Source organism: Procambarus clarkii, chromosome 42, assembly GCF_040958095.1.
Source record: "Procambarus clarkii isolate CNS0578487 chromosome 42, FALCON_Pclarkii_2.0, whole genome shotgun sequence".
Lineage (NCBI taxonomy): Eukaryota > Metazoa > Arthropoda > Malacostraca > Decapoda > Cambaridae > Procambarus > Procambarus clarkii.
This window is the reverse complement of record NC_091191.1, coordinates 16,593,813-16,615,206: the sequence shown is the minus strand read 5'-3', so window position 1 is coordinate 16,615,206 and position 21,394 is coordinate 16,593,813. Positions and strand designations below refer to the sequence as shown.

Sequence of the window (21,394 nt, the reverse complement as noted above, 5' to 3'; positions counted from 1 at the left end):
TATATATATGTTGACTTCTTGATGTGTAGTGCCTCGCAAACGTCAAGCCGCCTGCTATCGCTGTATCTATCTATGATTTCTGTGTTGTTTATCATCGATAGATACAGCGATAGCAGGCGGCTTGACGTTTGCGAGGCACTACACATCAAGAAGTCAACACCAGCAATCAACAGCCAATTAATGCACAACTATATTCTACCCACCTCAAGACTCCGCTCCAATATAGAAGCATCAAGAAATATGGACCAATAGGCTTTCTACAAACACTTCTATTCAATACCCATTGTTTCGTGTTCTGTCTTGTGTTGATGAAATTAATACCCTATTAATTAATGCCACCTCTTGTTCTGTCTTGTGTTGATGAAATTAATACCCTATTAATGCCACCTCACCCCATCCACCTCACTCAAATGTAGATATAAAATCGGAGATGCGTAAGTTCTATTCAGTTGTGTATTTGTAAACTAAAGTCTTTGAAAATGTAATAAGTTTTACGAAACGCGCTCGTGTCGCGTCAGACTAGAAATAAAAATGAATTTTGGAGAATTGATTTTTGATTTTCCTCCAACAGTGAAAAGAAATGTACGAAAGATTGAGAAAATTCGTGTTAGAATTATTAATCTTACTTTTCGGTCATATTAAATAATATATGTCTACAGGAAAGACTGCTACCAAAATATACTATATATATATATTCAATATATATATATATATATATATATATATATATATATATATATATATATATATATATATATATATATATATATATACATATATATATATATATATATATATATATATATATATATATATATATATATATATATATATATATATATATATATATATATATGTTTCATTGAATATGACCGCATATTCTGTATTTATTATTTTCTGGTTTAGGGCTTCTATCCCTCTAACTATTTTCTTAGCATCAGGGCTTAATTGAAATAGGAGTTCTCCAAAACTCATTTTCGTACTTTTAAGGTGAAGAAAAGAAGTGATTTACTATAGAGTGTATTACACTTATTTGTATAATTTGCACGACGTTTCGAACCTCCATGGTTCATTCTCAAGTGAACAGATCTTACAATACTAGTTGATTTTATACCCGCATTAGGTCAGGTGATAATACAATGAAGGTGAAAACATGGGGGGATACATAAGGGATAAACATAGGGGCTGCAGAAGGCTTATTGGCCCATACGAGGCATCTCCTATCTAAACACAAAGATTAATCCAGTGTAATTGGCCTGTTATGTTGGACATTGTCTTCTGTGTTGGCATCGATATGTTCTTGTCTTGTCCTTACTCTCATGGTGGGTAGAGTACTCTAGAGTACTCTAGACTCTTGGGCATGGTATTTTATCAAATCACTTCATTTTTTGGGGGACACGTGAATAACACAAATGCGAACAAGCCAGAATGGTTCCCAGGACTATATGCAACTGAATGAGTGATTTGATAAAATCACCACAATGAATGACGTGATTTGATAAAATCACCACAATGAATGACGTGATTTGATAAAATACCATGCCCAAGATTACCAACCAAGTGCCGGCGGGGGGATGGAAATAGCCTCGGCTACCATCCTGGTAGGTGGCTGTTTTGTTTACCAGTGGCTGTTGCGTTTATCGGTGGCAGTTGGGTTTACCGGTGGCTGTTGAGTTTACCGGTGGCTGTTGGGTTTACCGGTGGCTGTTGGATTTATCTGTGGCTGTTAAGAGTTACTGTAGACGTTTGCGAGCACAGGTAGTGGTGGTCGACCTACGGTGAGGACAGGTAGAATGGTGGTAGACCTACGGTGAGGACAGGTAGAGTGGTGGTAGACCTACGGTGAGGACAGGTAGAGTGGTGGTAGACCTACGGTGAGGACAGGTAGAGTGGTGGTAGACCTACGGTGAGGACAGGAAGAGTGGTGGTAGACCTACGGTGAGGACAGGTAGAGTGGTGGTAGACCTACGGTGAGGACAGGTAGAGTGGTGGTAGACCTACGGTGAGGACAGGTAAAGTGGTGGTAGACATAAGGTGAAGACAGGTAGAGTGGTGGTAGACATAAGGTGAAGACAGGTAGAGTGGTGGTAGACATAAGGTGAAGACAGGTAGAGTGGTGGTAGACATACGGTGAGGACAGGTAGAGTGGTGGTAGACATACGGTGAGGACAGGTAGAGTGGTGGTAGACCTACGGTGAGGACAGGTAGACTGGTGGTAGACATACAGTAAGCATAATGACCGCTTGGAGGTCTTCAGTTGTGCCTTTCTGTCTGTTGTTTCGTACTTCCGTGTTCCCATATTGAATGGATGACCTGACTCGCGATATCAGTTCTTTTCTTTGATCCGTTTATGCGTTTCTGTCCAGCCTTTGTCTGTTCATCAATATAAAGAATTAGTACCAATTGGTAAGGGACACCAAAGGATGGAAGTTACTGAAAAGATGTATTTAAACTGGCTTTCTGACTTTCGAATCGCATGTGTGTGTTGCCCTCTCGATATAACTCATTATTTCCTTATTCGTAGTTTTTCCCTCTCGCTTTTCTCATTCTCTCACTCATATCTCTCATCTTTTCGTCTCATTGCCACGCAGCTTATCGGATTCATCTTCCCTTGCAGAGTCATTTCCCTCCGGTCTCTTATCATTATTCTAATTTGGTCATGAGGCGGCCTTAATATCATAGCGTGGCTCTCTCTTCTCCCGAAAATGCTGGTTGCTGGCACGGCGCTCCTTCTGATACCATCAGCTCTACAGCCCTACTGGAGAAGGCAAACATGTTTGGTTCATGGCGTTGTGTCGTGTGGGGCAGGGAATGCCATGCTTATTGCAGCGTCAGATGTTATAAATTCATGTGGTAATTATATTGAATTGAAAAAAAATAATAATGAATAAAATACATCAGTTGAACCCCTTGAAGCTATCTAATCTATGAAACGATATATGCAAGATAATCTTTCCTATGATAAAATCCCAACTGTTGACTATCTCACCGAATCACCAAACAAATCGTCAATCTTGAAAGAAAACATTAAAAGTTGAAATTAATGAAAATAATTTCTTCGCCAGAGAGATGAAAAAATTTCAGCCAAATGCGCAAGAAAACTTAACTTATTTACGGAATGAAGCGAATCACTGAGATGCTTCAGGATGAATACCACTAAAACCATATCTGATCTATAATTTGGTGTTACTGTTGATAGTTTTCTCATGAAGGCTGAGAGGAAGTTCCATAAAGCAAGAAAGTGGTAGTATGATTTGAACTTTCTTAATATGTGCTAAAAAACTGTCTAAATTTCATAGGCTTGAAGCGTATAACTCAAGGGGCAAATTTACGAAGCAGTTACGCAAGCACTTACGAACGTATACATCTTTCCTCAATCTTTGACGCCTTTGATTACATTTATTAATGAGTTTATGAGCATGAAAACTTCCCAATCATCTGTTGTTATTGTTATAAACAGCCTCCTGGTGCTTCGGAGCTCATTAACTGTTTGATAATTGTAAGCAAAGCCGCCAAAGATTGAGAAAAGATGTGCAGGTTCGTAAGTGTTTGCGGAAGTTTTGTGAATCTGGCCCCTAGATTCTATAATTCTCCTACTTATAGTTCTGGGTTATTTAAATTGCTAAGAGTTGGCTATAGATTCACTGAAAAAAAGTGTATTTGCATGTAATAGATTGTACGACTCATTCCGTTGACGTTTCCTTCAATATTTTTTCATATATTAATTTAAAATAAATTATAATTATATGTATTTATACATCTATGTGTGTGTTTACATTTGTCAAGTAAAAACCAGCCAAGCCGAAGCAGAGAAGCAGTAACATCTTACTGTTGAAGTTTAGTTCTCAGCTTTTCACGACTAAGAAATTTACAGCATTCCTAAATTGGAAGATGTGATCCTTACTGACGCCGTCTTCCCAAAGGCACCGTGGTGACCCAGATGGTGGCCACGGACCACGATGACCCCGATGAGGGCCACAACGCTCGCCTGGTCTACTCGCTGGAGAAGAATGTGATAGACGAGTCGAGCGGGAGCCCCATCTTCAGCATCGACAGTCAGCTGGGGCTCATCACCACGGCGCTCTGTTGCCTCGACCGCGAGAAGACTCAACGGTACACCGTCCAGGTTGTGGCCACTGACGGCAGTGGCCTCAAGGGTGAGTGTACATCAAGGGGGGGGGGGGATGGGGACCCTCTAGTGCACTCTAGACAGCTTTTCTGCTCTGTTTACCGAAGGGTTTCTAGATCTAGCGTACCACAGGGGGGCTTTCACGGTTGATGTACCATAGGATTCCCGCGTATACCGCTGGGTTCTACAATGTACCGAAGGGGGGCTTCAATGGTGGGTGTACAGTTCTCTTCTCTAGCGTACAACAGTGTGGTTTTAGTAGTGTGTTTATGAGGTGGTTTAACTTGAGTATACTCGATTAACCTGTCTATACCATTGGTAGTACGGAGCATCAGTGTGCGGAGTCAACTCTCCATAAGCCACCATTCTGCCATCTACTTTAGTCTATTTGATTTGTAAATCAAAATAATACTCATCATGAACAATTCAGTCGTTCAATATCAATAACAAAACAGTAAATAATGCAGCGTTTAGGGAACTAATGCTTAAGCTCTGGTTGGAATAAATCTCCACAATATAAAAATCCTACGGTGATAATACCATGAATGGTAACTGACAGTCACAATTAGATTGGCCAAAAATGCATAAATCTGTTGCTTAAGATTTTGATTTAATTATTTATTGGATGTTAACGCTAGATTCCAGTTCATATGGTAAATTAGCCAATCGGGAGGCACATGGCCTGGACTTACTTTTAACTACTAGTAAGGAGTTTGTAAGTGATGATGTAGGAAGTTTAGTTGAAGTGATCATCGTTCAATCTAATTAAATATCAGATTTTTTATGAAACAAATAGTGGTCGCAAAAAAGTTCCTGATTTTAAGCTTGACAATTTAGCAGAACTGCTTGAAGAGTTTTCCAACCCAAATGAAAAGTATCTCACTGAAGTAGAGCAAGTGATCAAAAGTGTCCATCAAACCAAACTAGTTGAATAATGAACTAAAAAGTTACACAAATATTTTTTATTTTATGCATCAAAAATTACCAGAAAGCAATGAGGAGAATACAACAAAATATATTATATTAGAATTTAATGCAAAGAAACTCGCTCGTCTTGACATTTATAAATATTAACTACATACTACAGAAAATAGCAGAGCAAGCCGAAAATATATTTGTTTTACATGGAGAAAACTCTTTTTTTTTCTTTCCAAGTCTATTAGTTACACAACAGAAGAAAATGTTGACTTAGAAGAGACGGGAAGGATATTAGTGGTATTTTATATCACTCTTGTTAAGTAATAAATAAAAGTCAGTCGATTCAAAGTAACTTGTGAATAGAATGTTCTTGCATCACTATTAAAAGTCAACGACAAAAAAGCTAGTCCTATAAAATTTTATCCAAGATTATTAAACAACTCTAAAAATTATATTATTTCAACATTGACCATACTTTCAATATCACTCAAGCCAGGAATAGTTCCGTAAGAAGGGAAACCTTGCCAGTGTCACGCCAACTCCTACGAAATAATTTTTTTCTTCTCCTTGTAATTACCGGTCAATCAGCTGACCGTCGGTAGTCGGTACACTCCTGAAACCAATAATTCGAGAACTCATAGTATATTATTTGGAGTCAAAGATAATTTCATTATCAAAGTGATTTGCATAAAAATCGTGTATGTATTGTGACGATAATCTCTTTCAAGAGAGATTGAGCCTGCTCTTCCCTTCAAAGTACGTAACTACAACAGATAATATAGAAGATATATCCAGCAAGTATCTCCAAAACGTTTTGCCCAGAGAGCAAAACGTATCCAGCACACCGGCACACCTGCTCGCCACCGCCACCGTAAACCAGCAAACTGCTTGTTCATTGCCTGCCTGTCGCTGATTGGCTGGTGTTCCGTCGCACCTGCCCTCCACCCTCCGCCACAAGTTGATGTCTGGGCTACAGTGGCCCAGAATCGTCAGAATATCCCAGTGCTCCTTGCAGTTGACATCTCTCGTTGGTAGACTAAGCCTTGGCTTTCGTGTACTAAGGGAGGTGGCAGCTCGAAGCCAACATTCCAGCATTATTATCATTTATTTTGCTATAACTCACTTGTCTTAATGTAACTTTTCATTTGCCAGTGATTATTCTTATTATTTTGTTTGTTGACTTGTCTTGTATATTTTATGCTCAATTTTATTCATGTCTTGTTTTTCTAACGTAATTAAACTTTCATAGTTAAATTTACTTGTGTTTTGTGTGTCTTCCCATTACCTTACCACAGACGAAAGTTCCAGCTTTTTCTCTTTTTTTTCTTTAATGTGACGAGGCATACTACACATAAGGGGCATAACTGGCAAACCCCTCACAGTGTTCAAGAGAGAACTGGATAAGCACCTCCAAAGAATACCTGATCAACCAGGCTGTGACTCATACGTCAGGCTGCGAGCAGCCGCGTCTAACAGCCTGGTTGATCAGTCCAGCAACCAGGAGGCCTGGTCGACGACCGGGCCGGGGGGACACTAAGCCCCGGAAGCACCTCAAGGTAGCCTCAAGGTAGGCCCTGCCCCTAGCTTTTGAAACAGCCGAACACCAACGCTTTCCCGTCACAGTATACAATGAAATCAGAATAACGAGATATATCTATGACAAAATGTTTGAAGCTGGACAGGGATCAAACTAGCGTCCTGGGTGACGCCAGATGCGCGTCCGATGTCGCCCCGGACGGTGGTGCAATCCCACAGTCCTACTCCAAAAATATTCTCAAAATGTTCTTATTAATTATCTTGATTTCGTTTGTAATACTTCTATATATATGTTGAAAGTAAAGCGATAGACATTGCGTTTTTTTAGAAATCATTCAATAAAGTTCCTCAACGAAAACTATTTAAAAAAACAGAAACAAATGGTATAGATGGTTTTGCATTAAGGTTTTCATGCAAAATTAGTTATCCTGATACAAAAGTCTACTTCGAAATGGAAATGCATCTGGATGGATAGAAATTTCAAGAGGAGTTCCCTAGCGTTTAATTTTGGGACCAGATTTGCTCATTTAAATGAGATCGATAATGACCTATTCTATGTCTTAATTTATTGAATCTCTTAACTGGGAAGCAAAGCTGCAACACCAAACAAGCAAAGGAGATATAAAGCTGACTAAGATATATTAATTAATTTGTCAAACTAACGATTAGCAGACGCATTTTAATGCTGATAAATGCAAATTATTACATATTGGAAACAAAATAAAAATGTTTCATGATGAACAACACCGTTTTGATGAAAGTAAATGAATAAAAACACCTGTGAGTGAGTGAATAATGACCGGAGATCAAGCAGAGCACAGAAACTGGAAAAGTATCCAGTATCGAATTTTTAATTTAATTGGAAGACTTTTCGCGTTTCAATCGGAAAAAGTCATTCTATTTTTGTGGATATTTAGAAAATATAATTAACAAGTAATCTTCCCCTTATCTGCACCTCAGATTGTTTGCAACATTATGAACAAACAAACTTGTTTTTATCTCATGTTCTATTGCTGTTTAAATGCCTTAGCAATTCTTGTAATATACCAAGTAACTAAGCTTAATTATGACCTAGCACTGGCTACTCAGACACCTTTGTATTATCAAAACTGACTGTATTCATGTCATGAAAGAGTTAATTAGCCAACCTGTGAACAATCGCTTCTTATTTCTTATGGGAGTGTACGACCAACATTGTACTTCAAATCTGGTGAATTAGCCTTTCACCATAGCCTTAGCCTTCCCTATACTTTTCCCCATAGCCTTAGCGTCCCCATAGACTTTTCCCCATAGCCTTAGCCGTTCCCCCTTTCCGTTATATTCCTGTGGGAATATTTGTGTGTGGTATTGGTTGCTGTGTAAATTGTCTCCCTGAACCAGCCTCTTCCTCAGGGGCAAGGGCAGGGACAGTGACAAGTGTCTCCCTGAACCAGTATTTCCTACCCCCTTGAAGGGACAGGGACGGTGGTGGTTGAGGTGGGGGACGTGAACGATGTGCCGCCAAGGTTCTCGCGGCCAGAGTGGACGCTGGACGTGTCTGAGAGTCTGACCCGGGACCAAGTCCTCGCCACCCTCACCGTCGTCGATCAGGACGCCTCCAACAACTTCTCCTTCAGGGTCAGTTCTCCTACCTCCAGACCTGACATTATGGGTCTGTTCTTTTCCCCCCACGCCTGACCTTCAGGGTCAGTTCTTCTTTCCCCACACCTGACCTTCAGGGTCAGTTCTTCTCCCCTCCACACAAAACCTTCAGGGTCAGTTCTGCTTCCCCCACACTAGACCATCAGAAACAGTTCTTCTCCACCCACAGTTGACATTAATGGTCAGTTCTTCTCCCCCAAACCTGATTTTTAGGGCAAGTTCCTCCCGCCACACCTGACCTTCAGGGTCAGTTCTTCTCCCCCCACACTTGACCTTAAGGGTTAGTTCTTCTCCCCCACACTTGACCTTAGGGGTTGGTTCTTCTCTTCCCACACCTGACCTTCAGAGCTAGTTTGTCCCCCACACCTGACCTTCAGGGCCAATTCCTTTCCCCCCCCTCCACACCTGACCTTCATGGCCAGTTCCTCTCGCACCCACCTGATCCCAGCCTGGGTTTAAGGTCCAAGGGTATCACAAATATTACTCATGTAACTAATTGTGAACTAAATGTTTTTTGCGGACTTGAATGTAGTTATCAGTTCATGTGAGTGGGAGGTAGAGCACCTGTACACCTCCATGCTTTGTGGCACACCAGAGAAGGCTTGAAGTCCCAGCTGGGGGTCAACTTGTGCCCAACTGGCTGGCATCCTTCTGTACTGAGGATGCTCACATTGCGCTTGATAATACCACGGGATTCTGCTTTGAGGTTCAGAAACCCGAAACCACCAGTGTGTTATATATATATATATATATATATATATATATATATATATATATATATATATATATATATATATATATATATATATATATATATATATATATATATATATATATACATATGTCGTACCTAGTAGCCAGAACGTACTTTTCAGCCTACTATGCAAGGCCCAATTTGCCTAATAAGCCAAGTTTTCGTGAATTAATTGTTTTTCGACTACCTAACCTACCTAACCTAACCTAACTTTTTCGGCTACCTAACCTAACCTAACCTATAAAGATAGGTTAGGTTAGGTTAGGTAGGATTGGTTAGGTTCGGTCATATATCTACGTTAATTTTAACTCCAATAAAAAAATATTGACCTCATTCGTAATGAAATGGGTAGCTTTATCATTTCATAAGAAAAAAATTAGAGAAAATATATTAATTCAGGAAAACTTGGCTTATTAGGCAAATCGGGCCTTGCATAATAGGCTGAGAAGTGCGTTCTGGCTACTAGGTACGACATATATATATATATATATATATATATATATATATATATATATATATATATATGTCGTACCTAATAGCCAGAACGCACTTCTCAGCCTACTATTCAAGGCCCGATTTGCCTAATAAGCCAAGTTTTCATGAATTAATGTTTTTTCGTCTACCTAACCTACCTAACCTAACCTAACCTAGCTTTTTTTGGCTACCTAACCTAACCTTACCTATAAATATAGGTTAGGTTAGGTTAGGTAGGGTTGGTTAGGTTCGGTCATATATCTACGTTAATTTTAACTCCAATAAAAAAAAATTGACCTCATACATAGAGAAAAGGGTTGCTTTATCATTTCATAAGAAAAAAATTATAGTAAATATATTAATTCAGGAAAACTTGGCTTATTAGGCAAATCGGGCCTTGAATAGTAGGCTGAGAAGTGAGTTCTGGCTACTAGGTACGACATATATATATATATATATATATATATATATATATATATATATATATATATATATATTAGTATATTTTGGTAGCAGTCTTTCCTGTAGACATATATTATTAAATATGACCGAAAAAGTAAGATTAATAATTCTAACACGAATTTTCTCAATCTTTCGTACATTACGCTTCACTGTTGGAGGTAAATCAAAAATCACTTCTCCAAAATTCATTTTTATTTCTAGTCTGACGCGACACGGGCGCGTTTCGTAAAACTTATTACATTTTCAAAGACTTCACAAATACACAACTGATTAGAACGTATCTCTGATTTTATATCTACATTTGAGTGAGGTGGGAGGGGTGATGTGGCATTAACACAAGACAGAACAAGAGGGGATATTAATAGGGTATTAAAAGTATCAACACAAGACAGGAACTCGTGTTAGAATTATTAATCTTACTTTTTCGGTCATATTTAATAATATATATATATATATATATATATATATATATATATATATATATATATATATATATATATTGGTAGCAGTCTTTCTTGTAAACATATGTTGTAGTATATGACTGAAAAGGTAAGATTAATAATTTTAACACGAATCTTCTCAATATTTCTTATGTTTTTCTTCACTGTCGGTGGTAATAAAAATTACAATTCTCCGAAATTCATTTTTTAATTATGTGACGCCTGAACGCGTTTCGTAATTCGTATTACATTTTCAAAGACTTAATTTAAACACAAATTCTTCGTACTTATACTCTATTGGATGAGGTGATATGGTACAAACGTTGTGGGTGAGGTGACAAACACAAGACAGAACACGAAACAATGGGTATAAATTGGATAAGTGAACATATGAATGGAAGTAACTGCAGAAGGTCTATTGGCCCATACCTCCTCTTGCTGCTTCCATATTGGTTCGGGGTCTTGAAGTAGGTAGAATATAGTTGTGCATTAATTGACTGTTGATTGCTAGTGTTGACTTTTTGATGTGTAGTGCCTCGCTGATGTCTAGCCGCCTGCTATCGCTGTACCTATCGATGATTTCTGTGTTGTTTGTTAAGATTTCTCTGGTGATGGACTGGTTGTGAGAAAAGATTATGTGTTCTTTGATGGCTCCCTGTTGCTTATGCATTGTTAGTCGCCTAGAAAAAGACGTTGTTGTCTTGCCTATATACCGAGTTTTTTGGGGCTTACGGTCCCTAAGTGGGCATTTAAAGGCATAGACGACGTTGGTCTCCTTCAAAGCGTTCTGCTTGGTGTCTGGGGAGTTTTTCATGAGTAGATTGCCCGTTTTTTTGGTTTTATAATAAATTATCAATTGTATTTTCTGATTTTTGTCTGTAAGGATGACGTTCCTATCAACAATATCTTTCAGGTCCCTTTCCTCCGTTTTATGAGCCGTCGAAAAAAAGTTCCTGGAAAATAGTCTAATTGGGGGTACAAGTGTTGTGTTGGTTGACTCTTCAGAAATTGCATGGCGTTTTACCTTTTTTTATGATGCCTTCAACGAAACCGTTAGAGAATCCGTTCATGACTAAGACTTCCCTTACCCTACAGAGTTCTTCATCGTCTTCTTTCTATCCTGAGACGTTTCCATCCTGAACAAGATGGAAATTTCCATCTTGTTCCTGTCTTGGCAGTCACTATTGGCATTGAGGCACATTCCTATGTTTGTTTCTTTGGAGTAGACTTCGGTATGGAAGCCTCCGCTCCTTTCCGTGACTGTTACATCTAGAAAGGGCAGCTTCATCGAAGGCGTTCATCGAAAAGAAAGGGCGTTCATCGAAACTGTGAATGCCAAGAAATACGGACTCCACCTGCCAAAAGTTGTTGGGGAATACAAAGCTGGGTATGCCTATGAAAATGTCAAGACCCACAAGCCTGGAAACCCACTTCGGCTAATCATCAGCCAGATACCCACACCCACATACAGACTGGCTAAGCGATTCAATCGGTTGCTGACTCCTTATGTACCCTGTGCTTTCAGCTTGAAATCTCCCAAGGAATTTGTTGACTTACTGCGCGGAGCACGGGCCACGAGGATAAGAGCCTCGTTGGATGTGGAGTCCCTATTTACCAACTTACCTGTGGACGAGACAATCGGGATGATAGCAGACAGAGTGTATCGTGACCCGGCTGGCACTCCTCTTGACATGCCAGAAAGCATACTCTGGAAGCTTCTCCAAGCCTGCACTAAAGAGGAACCCTTCGTGAGCCCAGATGGGCACATGTATAAGCAAGTAGATGGGGTCGCCATGGGTTCTCCCCTAGGTGTCCTGTTTGTGAACTTCTACATGGGCACCATCGAGCAGAGGGTCTTAGTTGACATGGACTTGAAACCCACCATATACTGAAGGAATGTTCACTACATTTTTACACAGGTACGTTATGCCAGATGTCTGCAGCAGCTGAAGGAGGCATTTGAGCAGAATTCTGTGTTGAGTTTCACGTACGAGATGGAGAACAATGGGAAGCTGCCCTTTCTGTATGTAACAGTCACGGGAAGGAGCGGAGGCTTCCATACTGCAGTCTACACCAAAGAAACAAACATAGGAATGTGCCTCAATGCCAATAGTGACTGCCCAGACAGGTACAAGAGGAGTGTTGTCAACGCTTACGTCGATCGTGCTCTAATCCACAGCTCAGGATGGAAAGAAGTCGATGAAGAACTCTGTAGGGTAAGGCAAGTCCTAGTCTACAACGGCTTCTCAAACGGTTTCGTTGAAGACATCATAAAAAGAAAGGTAAAACGCCATGCAACTTCTGAAGAGTCAACCAACACAACACTTGTACCCTCAATTAGACTATTTTACAGGAACTTCTTATAATATATTCTTATAGAATATATATATATATATATATATATATATATATATATATATATATATATATATATATATATATATATATATATATATTAATGCACAACTTGCCTAAACACGCAAGAGAGATTATACAACCTTAGAACACTTTCCCACCAGGAGATTCGAACCCTAGCCAGCACAGAAGCCTTACAGCAACTGGCATAATAATTACCATCTCTTTTAGGGGTCTGAGCTGTGGTGCAGTGGGTTAAAGGCGTACCAGTTATGCCAGTTGCTGTAAGGCTTCTGTGCTGGCTAGGGTTCGAATCTCCTGGTGGGAAAGTGTTCTAAGGTTGTATGTATGTATGTATATATATATATATATATATATATATATATATATATATATATATATATATATATATATATATATATATATATATATATATATATATATATATATATATATATATATATATATATATTTTTTTTTTATTAAATATGACCGAAAAAGTAAGATTAATAATTCTAACACGAATTTTCTCAATCTTTCGTACATTATGCTTCACTGTTGGAGGTAAATCAAAAATCACTTCTCCAAAATTCATTTTTATTTCTAGTCTGACGCGACACGGGCGCGTTTCGTAAAACTTATTACATTTTCAAAGACTTCACAAATACACAACTGATTAGAACTTGCGTTTCCCTGATTTTATATCTACATTTGAGTGAGGTGGGAAGGGTGATGTGGCATTACATTTGAGTGAGGTGGGAAGGATGATGTGGCATTAGAGGATATTAATAGGGTATTAAAAGTATCAACACAAGACAGAACACGAAACAATGGATATTGAATAGAAGTGTTTGTAGAAAGCCTATTGGTCCATATTTCTTGATGCTTCTATATTGGAGCGGAGTCTTGAGGTGGGTAGAATATAGTTGTGCAATAATTGGCTGTTGATTGCTGGTGTTGACTTCTTGATGTGTAGTGCCTCGCAAACGTCAAGCCGCCTGCTATCGCTGTATCTATCGATGATTTCTGTGTTGTTTACTAGGATTTCTCTGGCGATGGTTTGGTTATGGGAAGAGATTATATGTTCCTTAATGGAGCCCTGTTGTTTATGCATCGTTAAACGCCTAGAAAGAGATGTTGTTGTCTTGCCTATATACTGGGTTTTTTGGAGCTTACAGTCCCCAAGTGGGCATTTGAAGGCATAGACGACGTTAGTCTCTTTTAAAGCGTTCTGTTTCGTGTCTGGAGAGTTTCTCATGAGTAGGCTGGCCGTTTTTCTGGTTTTATAGTAAATCGTCAGTTGTATCCTCTGATTTTTGTCTGTAGGGATAACGTTTCTATTAACAATATCTTTCAGGACCCTTTCCTCTGTTTTATGAGCTGTGGAAAAGAAGTTCCTGTAAAATAGTCTAATAGGGGGTATAGGTGTTGTGTTAGTTGTCTCTTCGGAGGTTGCATGGCTTTTCACTTTCCTTCTTATGATGTCTTCGATGAAACCATTGGAGAAGCCGTTATTGACTAGAACCTGCCTTACCCTACAGAGTTCTTCGTCGACTTGCTTCCATTCTGAGCTGTGGCTGAGAGCACGGTCGACGTATGCGTTAACAACACTCCTCTTGTACCTGTCAGGGCAGTCGCTGTTGGCATTTAGGCACATTCCTATGTTTGTTTCCTTTGTGTAGACTGCAGTGTGGAAACCTCCGCCCTTTTCCATGACTGTTACATCTAGAAAAGGCAGCTTCCCATCCTTTTCCGTCTCGTAAGTGAAACGCAGCACGGAACTCTGCTCAAATGCCTCCTTCAGCTCCTGCAGATGTCTGACATCAGGTACCTGTGTAAAAATGTCGTCAACATACCTGCAGTATATGGCCGGTTTCAAGTTCATGTCGACTAAGACTTTTTGCTCGATGGTACCCATGTAGAAGTTTGCAAACAGGACACCTAGGGGAGAACCCATAGCGACCCCATCTACTTGCTTATACATATGCCCATCCGGGCTCAAGAAGGGTGCCTCTTTAGTACAAGCTTGGAGTAGTTTCCTCAGAATACTTTCTGGCATGTCAAGAGGAGTACAGGCTGGATCACGATACACTCTGTCGGCTATCATTCCGATTGTCTCGTCCACAGGTACGTTGGTAAACAGCGATTCTACGTCCAACGAGGCTCTTATCCCTGTGGCCCGTGCGCCCCGCAGTAAGTCCACAAATTCCTTTGGAGACTTCAGGCTGAAGGCGCAAGGAACATAAGGAGTCAGCAGGCCGTTGAGTCGCTTTGCCAATCTGTACGTGGGTGTGGGTATCTGGCTAATGATTGGCCGAAGTGGGTTTCCAGGCTTGTGCGTCTTGACATTTCCATACGCATATCCAGGTTTATATTCCCCAATGATCTTTGGCAGGTGGAGTCCGGATTTCTTGGCGTTCACAGTTTCGATCAGTTTGTTGACCTTTGCTTTTAATTCGGCTGTAGTGTCCTTCGTTACCCTTTGGAACTTAGTTTGGTCAGAGAGTATGATGTTCATTTTCGCCAGATATTCGTCTTTTTTAAGAATGACATATATTGGCGACTTGTCACCTCTCCTGACAACTATCTCCTTGTTCTCACGAAGGCTTTTAGCTGCCGCTCTAAGCTCGGGGGACAGTATGGTGCTTCTGTAGTTGCCTCGATTCTTTCCTCCTTCTGCAATAAGTTCTGCTTGTAAGGTATCTTTGGTAGTGACCTTCTTTTGTGTCTCGAGGTCGAATATGTCGTCCAACAGAATTTCCAACTCCACTTTCCGGGCCATTTCACTCGGTCTGGACATAACATGACAGTTTATGCCCAGATTTAGGAGAGTGACTTGGTCCTCAGTGAGGTTAATTCCTGCAAGGTTCAGGAAGCCATCTCTTGGTCGTGGAATTGCCATAGGTCCTATGGCAATTCCAAAATATACTAATGTTAAAGTGCACGACCCAGCAGCAAGGAATCAAGCCTTCACGATAAAATATCGCCAGGATCTGATTCGTGATCAGATATACAAGGCAGAGAATGAAATCATAGACAAAAAAACGCAACTACTTCATGCTACAAACGAGTGGAGAAATAGCAACATCGACCATAGTATCCGTACCCGCATTGAACAACACCTCGACATCCTCACAGACCAACATCACCTCAGCACTGAAACAAGGATTATCAAGAAACTAACAACATTATATGGAGGACCTATGGCAATTCCACGACCAAGAGATGGCTTCCTGAACCTTGCAGGAATTAACCTCACTGAGGACCAAGTCACTCTCCTAAATCTGGGCATAAACTGTCATGTTATGTCCAGACCGAGTGAAATGGCCCGGAAAGTGGAGTTGGAAATTCTGTTGGACGACATATTCGACCTCGAGACACAAAAGAAGGTCACTACCAAAGATACCTTACAAGCAGAACTTATTGCAGAAGGAGGAAAGAATCGAGGCAACTACAGAAGCACCATACTGTCCCCCGAGCTTAGAGCGGCAGCTAAAAGCCTTCGTGAGAACAAGGAGATAGTTGTCAGGAGAGGTGACAAGTCGCCAATATATGTCATTCTTAAAAAAGACGAATATCTGGCGAAAATGAACATCATACTCTCTGACCAAACTAAGTTCCAAAGGGTAACGAAGGACACTACAGCCGAATTAAAAGCAAAGGTCAACAAACTGATCGAAACTGTGAACGCCAAGAAATCCGGACTCCACCTGCCAAAGATCATTGGGGAATATAAACCTGGATATGCGTATGGAAATGTCAAGACGCACAAGCCTGGAAACCCACTTCGGCCAATCATTAGCCAGATACCCACACCCACGTACAGATTGGCAAAGCGACTCAACGGCCTGCTGACTCCTTATGTTCCTTGCGCCTTCAGCCTGAAGTCTCCAAAGGAATTTGTGGACTTACTGCGGGGCGCACGGGCCACAGGGATAAGAGCCTCGTTGGACGTAGAATCGCTGTTTACCAACGTACCTGTGGACGAGACAATCGGAATGATAGCCGACAGAGTGTATCGTGATCCAGCCTGTACTCCTCTTGACATGCCAGAAAGTATTCTGAGGAAACTACTCCAAGCTTGTACTAAAGAGGCACCCTTCTTGAGCCCGGATGGGCATATGTATAAGCAAGTAGATGGGGTCGCTATGGGTTCTCCCCTAGGTGTCCTGTTTGCAAACTTCTACATGGGTACCATCGAGCAAAAAGTCTTAGTCGACATGAACTTGAAACCGGCCATATACTGCAGGTATGTTGACGACATTTTTACACAGGTACCTGATGTCAGACATCTGCAGGAGCTGAAGGAGGCATTTGAGCAGAGTTCCGTGCTGCGTTTCACTTACGAGACGGAAAAGGATGGGAAGCTGCCTTTTCTAGATGTAACAGTCATGGAAAAGGGCGGAGGTTTCCACACTGCAGTCTACACAAAGGAAACAAACATAGGAATGTGCCTAAATGCCAACAGCGACTGCCCTGACAGGTACAAGAGGAGTGTTGTTAACGCATACGTCGACCGTGCTCTCAGCCACAGCTCAGAATGGAAGCAAGTCGACGAAGAACTCTGTAGGGTAAGGCAGGTTCTAGTCAATAACGGCTTCTCCAATGGTTTCATCGAAGACATCATAAGAAGGAAAGTGAAAAGCCATGCAACCTCCGAAGAGACAACTAACACAACACCTATACCCCCTATTAGACTATTTTACAGGAACTTCTTTTCCACAGCTCATAAAACAGAGGAAAGGGTCCTGAAAGATATTGTTAATAGAAACGTTATCCCTACAGACAAAAATCAGAGGATACAACTGACGATTTACTATAAAACCAGAAAAACGGCCAGCCTACTCATGAGAAACTCTCCAGACACGAAACAGAACGCTTTAAAAGAGACTAACGTCGTCTATGCCTTCAAATGCCCACTTGGGGACTGTAAGCTCCAAAAAACCCAGTATATAGGCAAGACAACAACATCTCTTTCTAGGCGTTTAACGATGCATAAACAACAGGGCTCCATTAAGGAACATATAATCTCTTCCCATAACCAAACCATCGCCAGAGAAATCCTAGTAAACAACACAGAAATCATCGATAGATACAGCGATAGCAGGCGGCTTGACGTTTGCGAGGCACTACACATCAAGAAGTCAACACCAGCAATCAACAGCCAATTATTGCACAACTATATTCTACCCACCTCAAGACTCCGCTCCAATATAGAAGCATCAAGAAATATGGACCAATAGGCTTTCTACAAACACTTCTATTCAATATCCATTGTTTCGTGTTCTGTCTTGTGTTGATACTTTTAATACCCTATTAATATCCTCTAATGCCACATCATCCTTCCCACCTCACTCAAATGTAATGCCACATCACCCTTCCCACCTCACTCAAATGTAGATATAAAATCAGGGAAACGCAAGTTCTAATCAGTTGTGTATTTGTGAAGTCTTTGAAAATGTAATAAGTTTTACGAAACGCGCCCGTGTCGCGTCAGACTAGAAATAAAAATGAATTTTGGAGAAGTGATTTTTGATTTACCTCCAACAGTGAAGCATAATGTACGAAAGATTGAGAAAATTCGTGTTAGAATTATTAATCTTACTTTTTCGGTCATATTTAATAAAATATGTCTACAGGAAAGACTGCTACCAAAATATATATATATATATATATATATATATATATATATATGTCGTACCTAGTAGCCAGAACGCACTTCTCAGTCTACTATGCAAGGCCCGATTTGCCTAATAAGCCAAGTTTTCCTGAATTAATATATTTTCTCTAATTTTTTTCTTATGAAATGATAAAGCTACCCATTTCATTATGTATGAGGTCAATTTTTTTTTATTGGAGATAAAATTAACATAGATATATGACCGAACCTAACCAACCCTACCTAACCTAACCTAACCTATCTTTATAGGTTAGGTTAGGTTAGGTAGCCGAAAAAGTTAGGTTAGGTTAGGTTAGGTAGGTTAGGTAGTCGAAAAAAAATTAATTCATGAAAACTTGGCTTATTAGGCAAATTTGGCCTTGCATAGTAGGCTGAGAAGTGCGTTCTGGCTACTAGGTACGACATATATATATATATATATATATATATATATATATATATATATATATATATATATATATATATATATATATATATATATATATATATATTGGTAGCAGTCCAGTTATGCCAGTTGCTGTAAGGCTTCTGTGCTGGCTAGGGTTCGAATCTCCTGGTGGGAAAGTGTTCTAAGGTTGTATGTATGTATATATATATATATATATATATATATATATATATATATATATATATATGCATACATATATATATATATATATATATATATATATATATATATATATATATATATATATATATATATATATATATATATATATATATATATATATATATTTTGGTAGCAGTCTTTCCTGTAGACATATATTATTAAATATGACCGAAAAAGTAAGATTAATCATTCTAACACGAATTTTCTCAATGTTTCTTATATTTCTTTGCACTGTTGATGGTAACTGAAAAATCAATTCTCCAAAATTCATTTTTATTTCTAGTCTGACGGGACACTTGAACGCGTTTCGTAAAACTTTTTACATTTTCAAAGACTTTAGTTTACACACACACACAACTATAACTGAACAGAGTTTAAACAGCTTCGATTTTATACCTGCATTTGGGTGAGGTGATATGTTACAACAGTTTTGGATGAGGTGAATACAAACTTTCAACACAAGACAGAACACGAAACAATGGGTATAATATTTTGTAAGTTAAAGGGAAGAATGGAAGTAACTGCAAATGGCCTATTGGCACATATTTCTTGATGCTTCTATATTGGTGCAGTGTCTTGAAGTGGGTAGAATATAGTTGTGCATTAATTGGCTGTTGATTGCTGGTGTCGACTTCTTAATGTGTAGTGCCTCGCAGATATCTAGCCGCCTGCTATCGCTGTATCTATCGATGATTTCCGTGTTTTTTGTTAAGACTTCTCTGGTGATTGGTTGTTGGAAGAGATTATATGTTCCTTAATGGAGCCCTGTTGCTTATGCATCGTTAATCGCCTGGAAAGAGATGTTGTTGTCTTGCCTATATACTGAATTCTTTGAGGCTTACAGTCCCCAAGTGGGCATTTGAAGGCATAGACGACATTGGTCTCTTTTAAAGCGTTCTGCTTTGTGTCTGAAGAGTTTCTCATGAGTAGGTTGGCAGTTTTCTTCGTTTTACAGTAGATCGTCAATTGTATCTTTTGATTTTTGTCTGTAGGAATAACGTTTCTATTAACAATATCTTTTAGCACCCTTTCCTCCGTTTTATGAGCTGTGGAAAAGAAGTTCCTGTAAAATAGTCTAATAGGGGGTACAGGTGTTGTGTTAGTTGTCTCTTAAGAGGTTGCATGGCGTTTCACCTTCCTTTTTATGATGTCTTCCTTCTTATGAAGACATCATAAGAAGGAGGGTGAACTAGCCTCCTGTTATCGCTTTATCTATCGATGATTTCAGTATTTTTTGTTAACAAAAGAAAATATATCAATATTTTATATATATTTCCGTGTTTTTTTAACAAAAAACACGGAAATCATCGATAGATACAGCGATAGCAGGCGGCTAGATATCTGCGAGGCACTACACATTAAGAAGTCGACACCAGCAATCAACAGCCATTTAATGCACAACTATATTCTACCCACTTCAAGACTCCGCACCAATATAGAAGCATCAATAAATATGGGCCAATAGGCCCTTTGCAGTTACTTCCATTCTTCCCTTTTACTTACAAAATATTATACCCATTGTTTCGTGTTCTGTCTTGTGTTGAAAGTTTGTTTTCTCCTCATCCAAAACTGTTGTAACATATCACCTCACCCAAATGCAGGAATAAAAAATCGAAAATGTTTTAGCTCTATTCAGTTATAGTTGTGTGTGTGTAAACTAAAGTCTTTAAAAATGTAATAAGTTTTACGAAACGCACTCAAGTTTCGCGTCAGACTAGAAATAAAACTGAATATTGGAGAATTGATTTTTCAGTTACCATCAACAGTGAAGAAAAATGTAAGAAACATTGAGAAAATTCGTGTTAAATTATTAATCTTACTTTTTCGGTCATATTTAATAATATATGTCTACAGGAAAGACTGCTACCAAAATATACTATAATATATATATATACATATATATACATATATATATATATATATATATATATATATATATATATATATATATATATATGTCGTACCTAGTAGCCAGAACGCACTTCTCAGCCTACTATGCAAGGCCCGATTTGCCTAATAAGCCAAGTTTTCCTGAATTAATATATTTTCTCTAATTTTTTTCTTATGAAATGATAAAGCTACCCATTTCATTATGTATGAGGTCAATTTTTTTTATTGGAGTTAAAATTAACGTAGATATATGACCAAACCTAACCAACCCTACCTAACCTATCTTTATAGGTTAGGTTAGGTTAGGTTGCCGAAAAAGTTAGGTTAGGTTTGGTTAGGTAGGTTAGGTAGTCGAAAAACAATTAATTCATGAAAACTTGGCTTATTAGGAAAATCGGGCCTTGCATAGTAGGCTGACAAGTGCGTTCTGGCTACTAGGTACGACATATATATATATATATATATAAATACATATATATATATATATATATATATGTATATATAT

The 21,394-nt window shown here is 39.1% G+C and overlaps 1 protein-coding gene across 1 annotated transcript in view; it reads left to right on the top strand.

Moving 5' to 3' along the window:
• The window catches only part of LOC123751759 (putative neural-cadherin 2), a 297,993-nt gene that overhangs the window by 41,582 nt on the left and 235,017 nt on the right, over positions 1-21,394 (top strand). The window contains exons 5-6 of the mRNA XM_069339611.1: positions 3,924-4,157; positions 8,037-8,200. Of these exons, the coding sequence (XP_069195712.1) occupies positions 3,924-4,157; positions 8,037-8,200 (398 nt within the window). The remainder of the gene's footprint in view (positions 1-3,923; positions 4,158-8,036; positions 8,201-21,394) is intronic.